The sequence below is a fragment of the Cupressus sempervirens genome, chromosome 6 (assembly GCF_028749045.1).
Source record: "Cupressus sempervirens isolate cs-2001-9-10 chromosome 6, ASM2874904v1, whole genome shotgun sequence".
In the NCBI taxonomy this organism is placed as follows: Eukaryota; Viridiplantae; Streptophyta; class Pinopsida; order Cupressales; family Cupressaceae; genus Cupressus; species Cupressus sempervirens.
Genome location: NC_143123.1, coordinates 134,520 through 150,416, shown reverse-complemented (window position 1 = coordinate 150,416; position 15,897 = coordinate 134,520). Strand labels below are relative to the sequence as shown.

The following is a 15,897-nucleotide window of genomic DNA, read 5'->3' as shown; positions in this document are numbered from 1 at the left end:
CTTTTTTACAGTCTTCCCCATTGAATTTTTTGACCAAACAAAAACCCATTATAGGTCTTACTGTTATGATTTCAAAAATGTAAATTTTATAGTGTTATGAGTTCATCTTCTATTTTTGCATTATTTATTAATCAAAAGTGTCTATTAAATATAAAATGGTGAGATTCACTAAAACTTTAATAACTTTTTTAATTTTTCATATTTCTTAAATTAATTTACATGTCATCAATCTTCACACAATTCTTTTGAAAAAAAAATTAAAATCCAAAAAAATAAATTTTGATTAAATTATGGTGTCCGTACACAAGAGGTTTTAGAAATTAGTTTAATCGTCAATTAAAAATTAATTTTAAAAAACCCATTAAATTAATTAAAGAAAATTATTCTCATCAATCTCTGGTTGTCAAGTAACTTCTTTTAAAAGGATTCACAAAAATTCATTTTGTTGTGTCAAATTATGGTGTCCATACACAAGTGTGGTATGATCTTGAAACATACAATTTGAAAAAGTGGTTTTTAAAGATCCATACCAAAAAAATAATCTATCATATGGGTATACAAATAAATTACATATTCAAAAAGGAGATTCTTGGCATTACAATTTTTATTTCTGAAGTTTTTTTATATCTAATCTCTAAATGCCTAAAATTTTAGAATCAATTGACAATATATTTCAAAAATAGGAAAAACACTTCCACTTTTTGGCCAAAAGTAAGATCCAACTTCTTGCATTGACCCCACTATCCAACTCCTCAAGCACAAAATAGTGATTCTACTTCAAGGAGAGAGAAACTAGCTAAATATATAGGGAAAGTCTTTCTTCAAGTTTATCATAAATATAATCACCTTAAGTTCTAGATACTAAGGGGGACTATGTGAATGTCACAAATGTTTTCTGATGCAAGAGAATGTGATGGTATATCCAACTATGAAGACGTAATTGATGTTGAAAGAGGCATGGGAAAACCTTTGTTGAGAAAGTGTATCCTCTAAGGGAACATGCACTTCTTTATGCTTCCAAGACGTATTTGGAATTACAATGAGTTTATCCTTGGTAGCAAAAGCATACTTAACTTTGGCTCAATTTCCTCCATGATGAACATTCCTCCATTTATAGTGGTATAATATTTTGCATCTGTCTTCGACTTTCAAGGTTATAGCTTCAAAAGGTTGAGGATTATTGATAATCTAAGGAGGATAATTGATGTTGGGAGCCATCAAAAGGAACTCCTTGATTATATAATAAAATGAAATGCACCAAAAGCAAGTATTGAACAGATTAAGGTAAAGTGCTTTTTTGGTATGAAAAAGAATTCCTTTTTGAATGTCTATTGCCTCTTTTAAAATTTTAGACGAATCAACTTTTACATGACCTATTACTAGAGACAATCTTGATATAAATTCTCAAGTTCAATATAGATATATTTTATCAAAGAGGAACCACCATGTTGTGAAACATTACAAGCCAAGGGAAGATCCAAAATCTCAAGTTTCACGGACAAACATGGTTTCTTTTAAACTAGGACTATGAAATCCCATGTCCAAGGTTGAAAAAACAACAAGTAAGAGCAAACACAGGGCATGCTTAAGTATTATTTAAACACGATTAACTTCAAAAAAAAAAAATTTAAATCAAAATAGAAAAAACTCCTTAGATGAGTTTTTGAACAACCTCAAACCAGATCCAATAGGCCCAATTTTCATTGACGCATTCAAGCTTACCATAGTTCTACCATAGTTTTAGGAGATTTATCTCTTACAAAGTGACCTATAAGAGTAAACAACTCTAACTATTGACACGTAGTATTGGAGGGCCCAATTTTCATTGATCCATTCAAGCTTACCATAATATTAGGGGATTTATCTCTAACAAGGTGACCTATAAGAGTAAACAACTCTAACCATTGACCGTAGCATCAAATTCAAAGGCGAAGAATACCACACTTGCTTGAGTTTTAGAACGCGTACCTCATATTGCAATACATTTTTGCACAAACTTTCTAGGACGCTTCCTCAAAGAGAGCCATTCTCCAACACGAATGAGAATTGTTGGGCTGGAATCGATTAAAGAAAGAAGAAATCCTAAGCCAAGGGCACAATATGACAAAGGGGAAGTCCAACTATTCGAAAAAACAAAATCCCTCATATGAATCTTCCTAAGACAAGATTATGGAATGATTGATAATCACATATGAACACTTTTAACAAATTAAATATGCCTGGTTGGTAAAACTAGGCCATCCAAAAACAATGAAACAATGAAGCTTGGTCGAGGTACGCTCTCAACTAAGTAATTTCCCTTAATACTATGCTCTTCTTGTTATCGTGGATTGTCCCATTCACAGATAATCCTATTTTTAGCAACGTCTTACTTTGGGCTTCACGGTCTCCCTCGGTTTTTCCCCAAAGCCTGTGCGTATCTCCTATGTATATTCTTCTGTTTAACCCAGGTCTGAAGATCACGGCTAGTCAAATTTGATATCAAAAATGGAGAAGGGAGAACAGTCGAGTAATATAGTTGTTGCAGTGATGGATGTGTCGTCGAGCATGCCAAAAGAGCAATGGCAGGAGGAAATGCCACTTCCAGGCGACATTATTTTGGACCTTAATAGCAGGGACGCTAATATTCCTCCGGGTATGGAGACCTTCTATACTCAGAAGGCGGCTCTGGAGAATGAGCTCCGCCAAAAGTACAGAACCGAAGACGCCGTTCGTCTCAAAGTTAGAAGAAGCTCTACTATACTGGACTTGAAAGTTTATGTCATAGCTGAGGAATCATGCATGCCCAAGAAGCATTTCACCATTAGAGCTTTAGCCGACCCCAGGCACGTCGTTGTTCTTGACGAGTGTACCCACAACGTTTGTACTGACCTCCAAGGTTGGTTAGCTCAATTTTTGGGCTTCTTAGACTTTATTAGTCTTGGATTACTACAATTCATTAGGTTGATTTTTTTGGGTTTCTTTTCAATTATTTGATTGTGTGATGTTTTGGATTATATTCAATGATCTATTATGTGAAGGATGAACAATGGTTAAAAAAAGTTTTATCTTCTTACATATTACAATATTATCTCGTTCTGATAATAGATTATGGAACTGATTGAAAACATTGAGGTTGCAAGCAAAGTGGGCCTAACCATGAAAGAAACTTTGTAATTACACATGCTTGAGCTAGAGTATTACTAAGATGAGTGATCTTCCAAGAAGTCTCCAGCTCACCTCTATGAACATCACCTAGATGCGAAGTGTTCCATTTATTCTCTTGTGAGATGGGTTCTTGTGAACCACTATTCATGAAATATGGGTCTATGAATTTGACTCAAAACTTTAAAACTGAATCTTTAGAAGTATATCACAATTTAACTTAATCTTATTTGTGTTATTGTTATCATGATTCAATGGTGTAGTTTTTTTAGTCAAACTCATTGATCCATGTTTTATGAGTAGAAGTTCACACAAACTCATCTCTCATAATTAGAAGTATATCACAATTTAACTTACTCTTATTTGTGATATTGTTATCATGATTCAACGGTGTTTTTGTAGTCATACTCATTGATCCATGTTTCATGAGTAGTGTTTCACCACAAATTCATCTCTCATTAGAATGAATAGAACCCTTAGTATTTATTGCATCTAGCAGAGTTGAAAGATAAGACCATTCTTGTACTACTCCATCTTAACTGCGCTACACTACTAAATTTACTCTTATTTATCAAGAAAATAATCACTATCTAGTTTGATAAGAGGGATTTTTTTTGTGTATTTCATATATCTGACAGAATACACTGAAAGGATACTCAAGTTATACGCTCAACAACGCATGGTGTCCAAGGCGATTTTACTTAAACAGCGGACGGAGGAGGTACTGAACGACAGACGGTTCCCGAACAACACGATAAATTACCCGTGGGAATCGAAGATGGAGGGCGAAGGGTCTTCCATGATGTTTACACTACTTTTCATGCCCCCTCGAGACGACTCTTCTCATCAGTGGAAAACTGTTGAAGACACCTCCTCTCGAGCGATGACGTGGCTCTGCGCTGCTCAGTCTTCGGGAGTTCCCATTATGTTCGTCAACATTCAAACGGAGCTCCTTCTTGACACGGTAATTTTCGCAAACTGGATATACAATTTTTTAATGAGCAATTATCTACAAGTGGGTCAGTGTAACATATTATCATGATCCCTTTTTCTGATATCTTAATCAAACACATATTGTCATGATTTCTTTTCTTGATGTTTTTCCTTGCGTAGCCAAACAAGATGGTTCAGTTGTTTGATAGGTGCAGCCTGGATTCTGCCAAGTCCGAGTCGATTTTGCGGCTGACAGATTCTGGACGATACATGATTGACAGTTGGGAAAGACTCAAGATTGAAGTTGTGAGAGGAGTTCGACTCTGGTATGCACCCGTTGCTGCAGAATTGCCTGTTGATTTGAAGCTAGACCAAGGACAAACCAGATTTGGCTTAAATGTTAATCGGACTGAAGAGGTAAGATCTTAAGATAACCTTATCGAACTGTAAGGTAAGACATATTGGTTCCTCATATCTTGATCTATATGAATTAGAGTAATATTTATGATAGATTATGTTTCTATAAGATCTAAATCTTCATTTCTATGATTGATCTATATGAATTAAAGTAGTGTTTATGATAGATTATGTTTCTATATGATCTAAATCTTCATTTCTATGAATATCATATAGATGAAATATGTGCCAAGTGTACTATTGATTGTAATGAAAGAAAAATCTTGTGGAACATAGGTCAATGAGCTCTCAAAAGATTCAAATCTTCATCTCCGTGAACATAATCTAGATGAAATTTATGCTAAGAGGTACTATTGATTCTAATGAGAAAAAGTTCTTGTGACACATAGGACAATGGGTATGACTCAAAAATCACACAATCCAAATCTTTATAAGAGTGTCACCGTTTATTTGAGTATGAGAAATATCTCCTACTCATCAATTGACGAGCTAAAAGATGTTTTTTTCAGGGGATCACTACAATTGTAATTGCACTGTCATTGTGGTGTGTGTTTTCCAATGCAACAAACACTTACATTTAGGTCCTGTTTGGTTGCAGGAGTTGGGCGAGAATAGGAAAATCTAAATTCCCGCATTCACCAATTTGATGTTTATTTGCAAAATACAAAATTAGAATTAGAATTCGCCTATCCAAATTTGACCCCAAAATTAGCATATCAAAATTTCTAAAAAAAGGTGGAATAAGAATAGCATGATTCTTATTCCAGTTTTTGATAAACACAATTTGATAGGTTGTCGGGTCAGTGACTTTGACGTTTATTTGCATTTTGCCACTCAAATGAATTTTTGGACTATTTTCTCCGTTCGTAATAAGATATAAACTAGGTCAACATTATTTAACATTTAATATGTATTTTTTTAAATGACAAAAAAAAAACTAATATTAGATTTGATATATTTTCCAAACTTTCATAAAATTATCTTTACAAATAAATCTTGTGTTTAGCCTTATAATTAAAACTATGTTGAAAGGTAATTTAAATGTCATATTAATGATCTTGACTTATTTGTATTTTTTACTTTCTTTAGTATATTTAATTATGTATATATAAATTTCTCTCATATATTTATATCTCAATTATATCTCATATAACTATATATATGTTTATCCGACAAAAGTTACCAAACATCAACACTCCCTCTTAGCTAGGGAGGATAAACACACGTATTACCTCAAAGTAATGTCAAGTTAGAAAGATTAAGGATATCTTTGATTAGAAGATATCTATCATTTTGATATCAAGAGTATTAAAGTCTCCCACAATATCAAAATACATGATGTTCACCAAATATTCAAAAGGTTTTGATATCACATCTGATATCAAGAGTATTGGTCTCACATAATATCAATGATATTCACCAAGTACTCAAAATAAGGTTTGATATCACATCTGATATCAAGAGCACAAGCCTCTCCCAAAATATCAATGATTTTCACCAAATACTCAAAATAAGGTTTGATATCACATTTGATATCAAGAGTATTGGCCTCTTAGAATATCAATGATAGTCACCAATTACTCTTTAAGTAATGGCCTTCCATCTCTGATAACTTTAAGAAAACCCCCCTTTGGAAAAAAATATAAAATCTTGGTGAATCCAACATTATTTTGGGGGGGGAATTTTTAATTTCAAATGGCAATTTTTTTTTTCCAAACTGGGAAAAAAATTAATTTCACTGACGAATTTTTTTCCATCGTATGAAATTTTTGTAAAACTCTAGCAAATCTTTAACTATTGAAGAAACTTGTGACCAAAAGTACAAACACCTAGATACCATATTTTTATATCATCTAAAACATGGTAACCCATTTTAATAACCATTAGATGATCCTAAATCACTGATATAAATCCTATTTCGGACCAAAATGTTAAAGGACAACAAGTTTTAGAGAAAGTCTCCATAATAAAGACAGCTATCCACAATCAATTCTATTTTGGGTCAAAGATTAAAAAGATAAAAGCTTACTTGGAAAGTCTCCAGAATAGAGACACGTGTAAAATATATGTACTTAACATATATCCTAACTTAAAGTTTTACCACATATTGGTGAATATGACCATCGAATAAGATAGGCATCAAAAATTGTAGGCAAAAATATTTAATTTACCATGTGGAATGATTAGGTTCAATTGATGAAGTTGTCACCAAAATAAAAATAACTTTGTATCATTATTGGTGATTGGTTTGAGCATGGGACCCAATCTTCATAAAGTGTGGATGACATGGCCACCCTAAAAGTGTAATTTTTTTTGCCAAATTCAAGGTCGCCAATGTATGAAATTTGTCATTTGGCGAATACTCACCATGAAAGTTATCTATGTTCACCATATACTCAATTTGTTTGATCTCATGACACAAGTTATTATAAGATCATCACCTTACAATAGTTTCTACAAATACAACTGACATCATTTGGAAGTCATCACTTCCTCATGATGTACAGTGGGGGTAGGCTCATTAAAATCACATAGTGATGAGGTATATTCATGAATCACAATCCTCTTAACTGCTACAATTTATTGATCACTGGAGAATCCATCACAACATGGTTTACTCTCTCTAAATCAATATGATTGAGATCGTTGAAGGTTGATTGAATCATATCCTCTATCGGGTCCCTCTTTCAAGGTTGCCTCTAATGAAATGTCAAGCTCCCTTTGAATATCAATCTCAAAGGAAAAGATTAAGGCATGTAGCTTTTATAGTATGTAGAGAACTATAAATAAGTAGATAAATATAATACTTGAGAATAAGAAATACTTATCTATATAGTTTCAACGCCATAGCTTTGAGGCTTTTCAATTGTCTTTGTCCTACAACATCTCTTAGATTTCGATGTTTCACTTAATGCTCTAACACTCTATATATTGTATTTCTTTAATCAAGAAAATTTACATGTTTGTCATTGTGATACCTTTTTCACTTTCAACCTACTCCAACAAACTATAATATATAGAGAGAATAAATTGATTCCAACTGCCTAAACTCATCTTATGTATAACTGTCAAGCTAACAAACATGAAGCTCTCTTCATAATTTTGTTTAGTGTATTGTCGCTACAGAGAAGAAGTAACCTGACAAAAATTACCTTTCTCTATCGTATTTACTAAATCATCTTGTTGCCACCTCAAAGATGTTTGAATGGCCCATCTTTTATTTCATTCCAAGAATGTCAGTCAATAATTCAACCATAGACATAAAAATGATCGTAAAACTCTAGTCTGCATTAATTTGGCGAATCCACTTTGTTACCAAAAGGTGGTTTAATAACAATACTTTATTGATAACACTTAGATAACATATGTGTGACAAGGCATTATTCCTATCGCATATACGACTATATGCTTCAAATCAAATGGAATGGTTGCTCAACTGATCATATATTGGGATAGCAAGGAGAATATCCTCTGCTATTCTTTGTGTCTCAAGAGAACCTGATAGGTGACATCCACTTAGGATTGTATAATCAATATGGCTGGTACCATAAGAAGAACTTCTGCACTATAATGAGTTCCCTCTCTCATAACTTACAATGCTTCAAAACTTACCGCTCAATATCAATGACATACATTTCCAATAATCTGCAAAGCTTGGGTCAAAGGTAAGTGGGAAATTGTAAGATGTCCCTAGTTCAACAAAAAAAATTATTCAAGAAAATACCAACTTTCTTTGTGTTGGTGTGTCCATGTAAACATTACGTTGACCTTTTCTAGTGAAAAAATCGATGTGGCTATGGAACTTCATTTTTCGAATGTGGAAGATAACGATTCTTCTGAGTAAAATAGAGATGGTTCAAACCCACATATGTATCGATGACCATAGTTATAAATGTGTTTTCTAGTGTCAATAGTGTCAAGATGACATACTAAGCATCATAGTTTGTTTGTGATTTCAACTCAACTCTTCTTGTAGCGATGTTCACTTATTCGACGTCAAGGATTACTACCTTGGGTTCTCTAGTTTTGATTGTACATTTGACTCTGTATGTTGACTCCACATCTCCCATCACAAGCACAAAATCTTTCTATCATGTCTTTGATTGTTTAATTACATTCACATTTTGACTCTAATACCATGTTATTTTTCAGATGATCCTTACAATTATAATTGCAATGTCATTGTGGTATGTGTTTTTCAAATGCAACAAACACTTACATTTATATTAAGTATCAGATAATTAATATAATAATATATTTAATCATTTATATATATAATATTATATTAACTTCTCTCATGTGTGTGTGTGTCTGACATAAGCTATCAAACATCAACAAAAGACTCTATAATTAATAGTTCATAAGACCTTGTTGAAGCATTTGCAAATGAGATAGCAAGCTAAGTGAGCTTAGCCTTGGGGAAACTCCATAGTTAAGTACATTTGAGTTGAAGTAGTACCATAATTCTAGGAAGCCTAATGCTTCAACTCTATGAACATTTCCTAGATGCGATAAGTTTTTAAATGTATCATTCATTCTTTTGAGAGAGAGATTGTTTTGAACTACTACGCATGAGACATGAATCAACGAGTCCAACTAAAAAAACCTATAGTTTAATTTCTTATAGTATCATCGTACTTTGACTTATTGTGAGAAATATCTCCTCTTTATCAATTGATGAGTGGATTCTATAATAAATAGTTTATAGGATGACACAAAAAAAAAAAAACAAAGTTTATAGGATCTTTTGAATCGAGTAGCAAGCTAAGTGAACTTACCTTGGTAAATCTTAGTAGTTAAACATGCTTGAGTTGGATTAGCATCGTAATGGATGACCTCCAACAAAAACCCAATATTTCACCTATGTGAACATCACCTAGATACAATGAATGCTAAGTAGATTATTCAATCTCATGAAGAATAGATACTTGTGAATTAATATTCGAATCAATGATACTTGTGAATTAATATTCGAATCAATGTATATTTTTGTAAAACATGAACCAATGTATTTGACACAAACGCGCATGTAACCATCAAAGAATGTTATATATGATTATTTCTTCATGATGTTTTACTAAAGCACCTACATGTGTTTGGCAGGGATTTTTATACATATCAGCAATTGATGGTGGATCGGTTTCTGAGCGAGTTGGGCTGAAAAGGATATGGCAATCTGCGGTGAACGAAGAGAAACATTTGGTGATTTCGAGAGTTGAGGGGAAGAAGATAACACCGTGGATGGTATCTTCCGGAGGAGCTATCCATTGCTACGATCCCCTGGCCCTGGGTGAAGCCTTGACATGTGCCAAGTGTATTAATGGCTGTGCAAGGATTCATGTCATGCTTTGTGAAGGAACCAAGCCCGAGTTAATAGATAGCACAAAAGGAATCAAGCTGTGATGATAAAGAATTAAAATGTTGTTTTCACAAAAAATCTATTAGATTTGGTATATAAATTTAGTACTGTTAATTGATGAATGCAACAAAATTCTAACAAGTTTAAGTTTAATGGTTTATTTTCAACTACATCAATTTAAGTTAAAGATGCATAATTGATCTAAGGTGCAGAGATAAATTAATTTTCATTGAGATTTTCTTTTGTTCAAAAGGTTTTCAACAAATATTATTTGGAATACACTAGAAAAACATCTAAGCATATGATAAGTTCAATCATAAGTATGAGCTTTCTTGTTGTACCTAAGCATAACTCTTGCTTTACATTTTACTGAATAATAACTAGATAAGGACCCTAATCTTTATCATTGAATCTATTACAAGAATTTTATATATAATTTTTCCTACTTCCTGTGGTTCTTATAGTTACACTTATTTACAACACTTATTCTTCATTATATCCAAAAATCTTGAGATCAATAACTGTGTTTCATATTTTGAAGTTCGCATTTTTTACATGGTGTTCTACAAGGGCCTAGATTCTTATAGTAGTTCGAGAGGATTCAATACTAGATATTACTAAAAATGTATTCTTCATTTTAGCTATATCATCTTCATTTTATCTCTGATCACCCACTTCTTGAAAAAGTTGATTTTATTCTTAGTGGTTTAAGGAGGTACATGGTTGGAAAAAGTTTTAAGAAGAGCATTTAAATAAGTTCAAGCACAAATTTTTCAACTAAAAGAAGGGTAAAAATTTATTCAAAACAAAGAGAAATATAAAGTAACAATTGTCCAACAAAAAAAAGAGCACTAAACAAACTTATCTTTAGCTAATAACTCGTTTAACTAGTGAGACAATTCAAAGATAATTGCCACTTCACCATAATATTCCAGCCTTGCCAATGATTAGAATCTCATTTCGTCAAACAATCAGCTACACTATTCCACTCCCTTGGAATGTGAATAAAAGTAATAGACTCTAAAGAATCACACAACTAAGTGTCAAATGCCATCATATGATTGTTGCTCATTCAGCATATTTACCACCATTTGAGAATCAAATTTACATATAATCAATTTCTAGCCAAGTATACAACATCACTTGGCAACATACAAATTGACAAGAGCCTCCACGTAATTATTCATATGAAGAGCCATCAAAATAGAAAAAATAAACTAAACATCTCCAACATTACCACACCCAATTCTTCCAATATTAGCATGACCAGAGTTCCATTTGAGAATAAGTAATATAATCTAATTTTGGAGGACCTTTTTAATTTCCTTTCAAACTCTAATGATGTGTTTCTTGTTGTATTTCACAAACTAGACCAACCTAAGAGAGGCAACATTGACATTTTTATGGTTTTTCCTTACCTGCATCTTTTAACAACATATTTCTTGTAATACTTTGTATTTTGATCATCTCCATGGTTTGTGACCTTTTTCAAAGGACATTAGTGAAACCTATACATAATTTTTTATGTGCATTTATCTACTGTAAGGTTTGAAAGTCTCGTTACTTTAAATTTCTAAAGAATGACCCAAATTCCTTCTCATTACATTATAGGTGTGTATATATAGAAATAAATGGTGGATCCAAAATAGTGTCTTAGAATGGTAGAGGAAAAAATGTGCCCTATATTTTTTTGAACTTGTAATGATTAGCTTGATTAATTAGGTCCCTCCTTACTCATAACTATTTAAAAATTAGTAAGTGGGTCCTGTATGCGTGAATATGCGGCCTCTACTAACACACACACTTCAACATGGTCCTTATTTGCGGATTCATCCCGGAATGAACATTGGATTGTTCATCCAAGATTTTCCCTGCAAAGCGACCTGTTGTCTTCTATCTAAAGGGAATTGCTTGTTAGATATCCTTAGATTTGAGGTGTTAAGCAACCAGATCCTCTCAGAACGAAGGATTTAAGAAATGAAATTAATCTATATGATTATGCAGATTAATCTAGAATGAGAAATGCATTCTAATCTAAGAACAAGTAAAGGAAACTAGATTAGTCATATGCATATTATGCTAAATGAAATTAAGCTAGAAAATGAATATCTTATGAAAGTAAGGAGCTCAAATGAATGCACAATCCAGCAGCAATTCGATGCAAATTCTCATTCAACCTCTTCTCAAAATGAAGAGATGAGGGTCTCTTAAATAGACTTTCCTAGAATCCATCAATGGTTAAGATCGATTTCAATCAACGATCAGGATTAAAGGTGAAGTTCAGTCATAAAGGAAGATTCCCAAATTAAAGGGAGTTAACTGATTTAATTTGAGTAGAATAAGGAGTTAACTGATTTAATTCCTTTTTGATCAACAGTGAACTAGAAATTTCCCTTTTTTGAATTGAAGAGAGATTTTGGTGAGATATTTAATTTAATAAAATGAGATATGTTCTCATAATTACCTTTTTCATTTAATTAAATAATTCTATTTAATTAATTAGAGGCACTTTTCTTATATAATTAAATAACTTCATTTAATTAATTAGGAATGACTTACCATTTAATTAAATAACTTTGTTTAATTAATTAGAAGTAAGTTCTCCATTTAATTAAATAATTTTGTTTAATTAATTAAAATAGGCATATTTATTAAATTAAATAAATTTAATCCCATAGTACATTAGTCTTAGGATATAATTTAATCTAATAAAATGAGATATGTTCTCATAATTACCTTTTTCATTTAATTAAATAATTCTATTTAACTAATTAGAGGCACTTTTCTTATTTAATTAAATAACTTCATTTGATTAATTAGGAATGACTTCCCATTTAATTAAATAACTTTGTTTAATTAATTAGAAGTAAGTTCTCCATTTAATTAAATAATTTCATTTAATTAATTAAAATAGTTATATTTATTAAATTAAATAAATTTAATTCCATAGTACATTAGCCTTAAGATATAATTTAATTTAATTAAAGTATAAATACTTATTAATTAAATTAAATATTAATCAATAGTTTTAATGTAACTAATATGAGTAAATACTATAGGAATTAAATAATAAGCATGATGAATGCAGATTAGGGTTTTCCGCATCTGACATTTAAGTCAAGTAGCGAGTAGCAAAATAAGAACTTGCCTAGTGAAATAGGACTTAAGATTGATCAGAAATAGACCAGAATTGGTATCATGGCAATGAGCCAATTTTGGGATATTACATTTTGCCCCTCTTTGAATGAATGTGCGAGCAACACGTTCAATTCAAAGAAAAATCAAAAAACGTGATTCGAAGATGAGATTGGTTCTGAAGGTGATGACACGGAGACCAATTGATAAGCTTTTAAGGACTATCTCTAGAATAGAGCTTAATCCCAAGGAATCCAAGCAGAATGCCTAGATACCTAAAATTGATTCAAAGATGACATTAGTTCCGAAGGTGATGACATGGAGACCAATTGATAAGCTTTTAAGGACTATCTCTAGAACAGAGCTTAATCCCAAGGAATCCAAGCAGAATGCCTAGATACTTGAAATTGATAGCATTTAAAAGACTATCTCCAGAACGGAGCGTAATCTTTAAGGATCCAGACAGAACGTCTAAATACCTAAAATTGAAAGCATTTAGAAGATTATCTCTAGAATGGAGCTTAACCTTCAAGGATCCAGATAGAACACCTAGATACCCAAGAGATTGAAAAAAAGATAACAAGGTCCAATCATGAGTCATAGAATCATCCCCAGAACGAGGCTTGATCCTCAAGAGTCGGGGTTTAGACTGTCCCAATACCTTTCTATCGAACTCTGAGAAGAGTTGTTATAAGGTTGATCAATTGATGAAAAGATAAGATAGATGGCAAAGATGCCAGATAGAAGGGAACAAAATGCCCCGAGTGATGAGATGTCCCAAGTGATAAGGACATAAGATGGGAACCAAATGCCCCAAGCAATAGGTATTCAATGATGTAATCATCCTGCCTCCTCGGGAGCGAAATCAAAAGATGACACACCAGAAATATATGTGAAGCAATATAGCAATAGATACAGAAGAAATCTGAGATTCAACAAAATGTAGAAGAGATCAGAACGATCTAAAGAAATATGAAGAGATCAGAATGATCTGAAGAAATATGAAGAGATCAGAATGATCTGAAGAAATATAAAGAGATCAAAATGATATGAAGAAATATGAAGAGATCAGAATGATCTAAAGAAATTTGAAGATATCAAAATGATCTAAAGAAATTTGGAGAGATCAGAATGATCTGAAGAAATATGAAGAGATCAGAACGTCTGAAGAAATATGAAGAGATCATAACGATCTCGAGTTCCAAAAGACCAAGTTTGTGTTGAAAAGATTCCAAGAATCGTAAAGTATTAGAAAAATTTGGATTGCACAAAAAAATTTAAATGCATTTTTGAGTCACTTAAGTGTGTCAGATTTTGAATTCGATCTCGAAAAAAATGGGTTCATAGAAACCAAAGTAGCCAAGAGGGTGATTAATCAATCATTTGTGCAGTTCGTGAATGAATTTGATTCTTTGAAGAGATCAGTAATCCCTCATCAAAGAAGGTGAAAGTAGATTTGCAATTGAATCGCATGCTTATGCAAGTGAAGTATGCAATGCAAGACTATGTTAAATGCAACCCTAGGTCTGGTTACCGAGCCTCGTTATTTAACCATCACCAGATATAGAACAAAGCTCGTAGGTCATACAATTTTCACTGACATTGCAATCATGGAAATATGAATATAACATAAATTATTGGTTTGTTGGTATTAAATGTAAGCATTCGAGGCACAAGAAGCTAGAATGACTAGAACATTTGTCCCTTTTAATGTAGCAAGTTAACATAAGCATCAAAGCATACACGCTAGGATGGCCTGAATGTTGCTTGCATAACAGACACACCAAACAGACGGGAGATCCATCTTATGCTAAGTACTCAGTATTTATACTGTCCGCAATGACCCTTGCGTTTGTAACCTAAGACAAAAGTGTGCTAGATATACTCGCAGTGACCCGTACGTTCACTTAATAGGACGAGTATCAGTATGTACTATAGCACAAAGAGTTCACTCCAACAAACAAGGAGAAGAACCAATGTCATTGATGTATCTATATAAAAGGAGTCGAGGTACACACGACAATCCAATACAAGATGGAGGCTCTTATAGTGGACACTTCTTTTAAAGGAACGTATCAACTTGTTGGAACTAAACCACAGACAGAAAGCCAAGAAAAGATCATGCCCCCAGTCATTACTTCTCTAGTCAAAGATGACATCATCGAGTTGCTCGAGAAGATATGATAAAGCAAAAATAAAGCAAACAAAGAAAAAGCTCAGCATATCCAAACAAGTATATCATTTTTGATTTCAATGTTTTGGATTGATGTCAAGTGTCAGTGTCCAAAATACATTTGAAAGAAATCTCTTTAGTAGGGTGACAACAATAGGCAGATGCAGTCAGAACGACTGGTGATTGAGGTCAAAGAGGAATCTTCATGATGAAGAACCTAAGAAGGACTGAGCAACAGTAGCCAAATACAACCAGGACGACTGGTGACCAACACAAGAGAGATTTTTTTAAAAGAATCTAGAGACATGACCTTAGCAATAGTAGGCAGACACAGCTAAAACAACTGGTGACTGTTGCAAAAGAGATCTTATGAGAAGGATCTTGAAGAGAGTGACACTAGTGACAGTAGGCAGACGTAGTGAGAACTACTGGTGACTGTCGTAAAGAAGATTCTATGAGGAGAATCTCAAAAATAGTGAGATTGGCGACAGTAGGCAAACGTAGTGAGGACCACTGGTGACTGTCACGAAGGAGATTCTATGAGGAGAATCTCAAAAAAAGAGTGAGACTAGCGATAGTAGGCAAACGCAGTGAGGACCACTGGTGACTTTCACGAAAGAGATTCTATGAGGAGAATCTCAAAAAAAGAGTGAGACTAGTGATAGTAGGCAGACGTAGTGAGGACCACTGGTGACTGTCGCGAAGGATATTCTATGAGAAGAATCTCAAAAAGAGT

The 15,897-nt window shown here is 32.9% G+C and overlaps 1 protein-coding gene across 1 annotated transcript; it reads left to right on the top strand.

The window, feature by feature from the left end:
- The first annotated feature begins 2,487 nt into the window (after positions 1 to 2,487).
- LOC149550659 (uncharacterized) lies at positions 2,488 to 9,897 on the top strand. The gene is made up of 4 exons (XM_089789564.1): positions 2,488 to 2,878; positions 3,783 to 4,108; positions 4,258 to 4,494; positions 9,598 to 9,897. The coding sequence occupies exons 1-4, from the start codon at positions 2,488 to 2,490 to the stop codon at positions 9,895 to 9,897; spliced, it is 1,254 nt and encodes a 417-aa protein (XP_089645690.1).
- Positions 9,898 to 15,897: the final 6,000 nt, after the last annotated feature.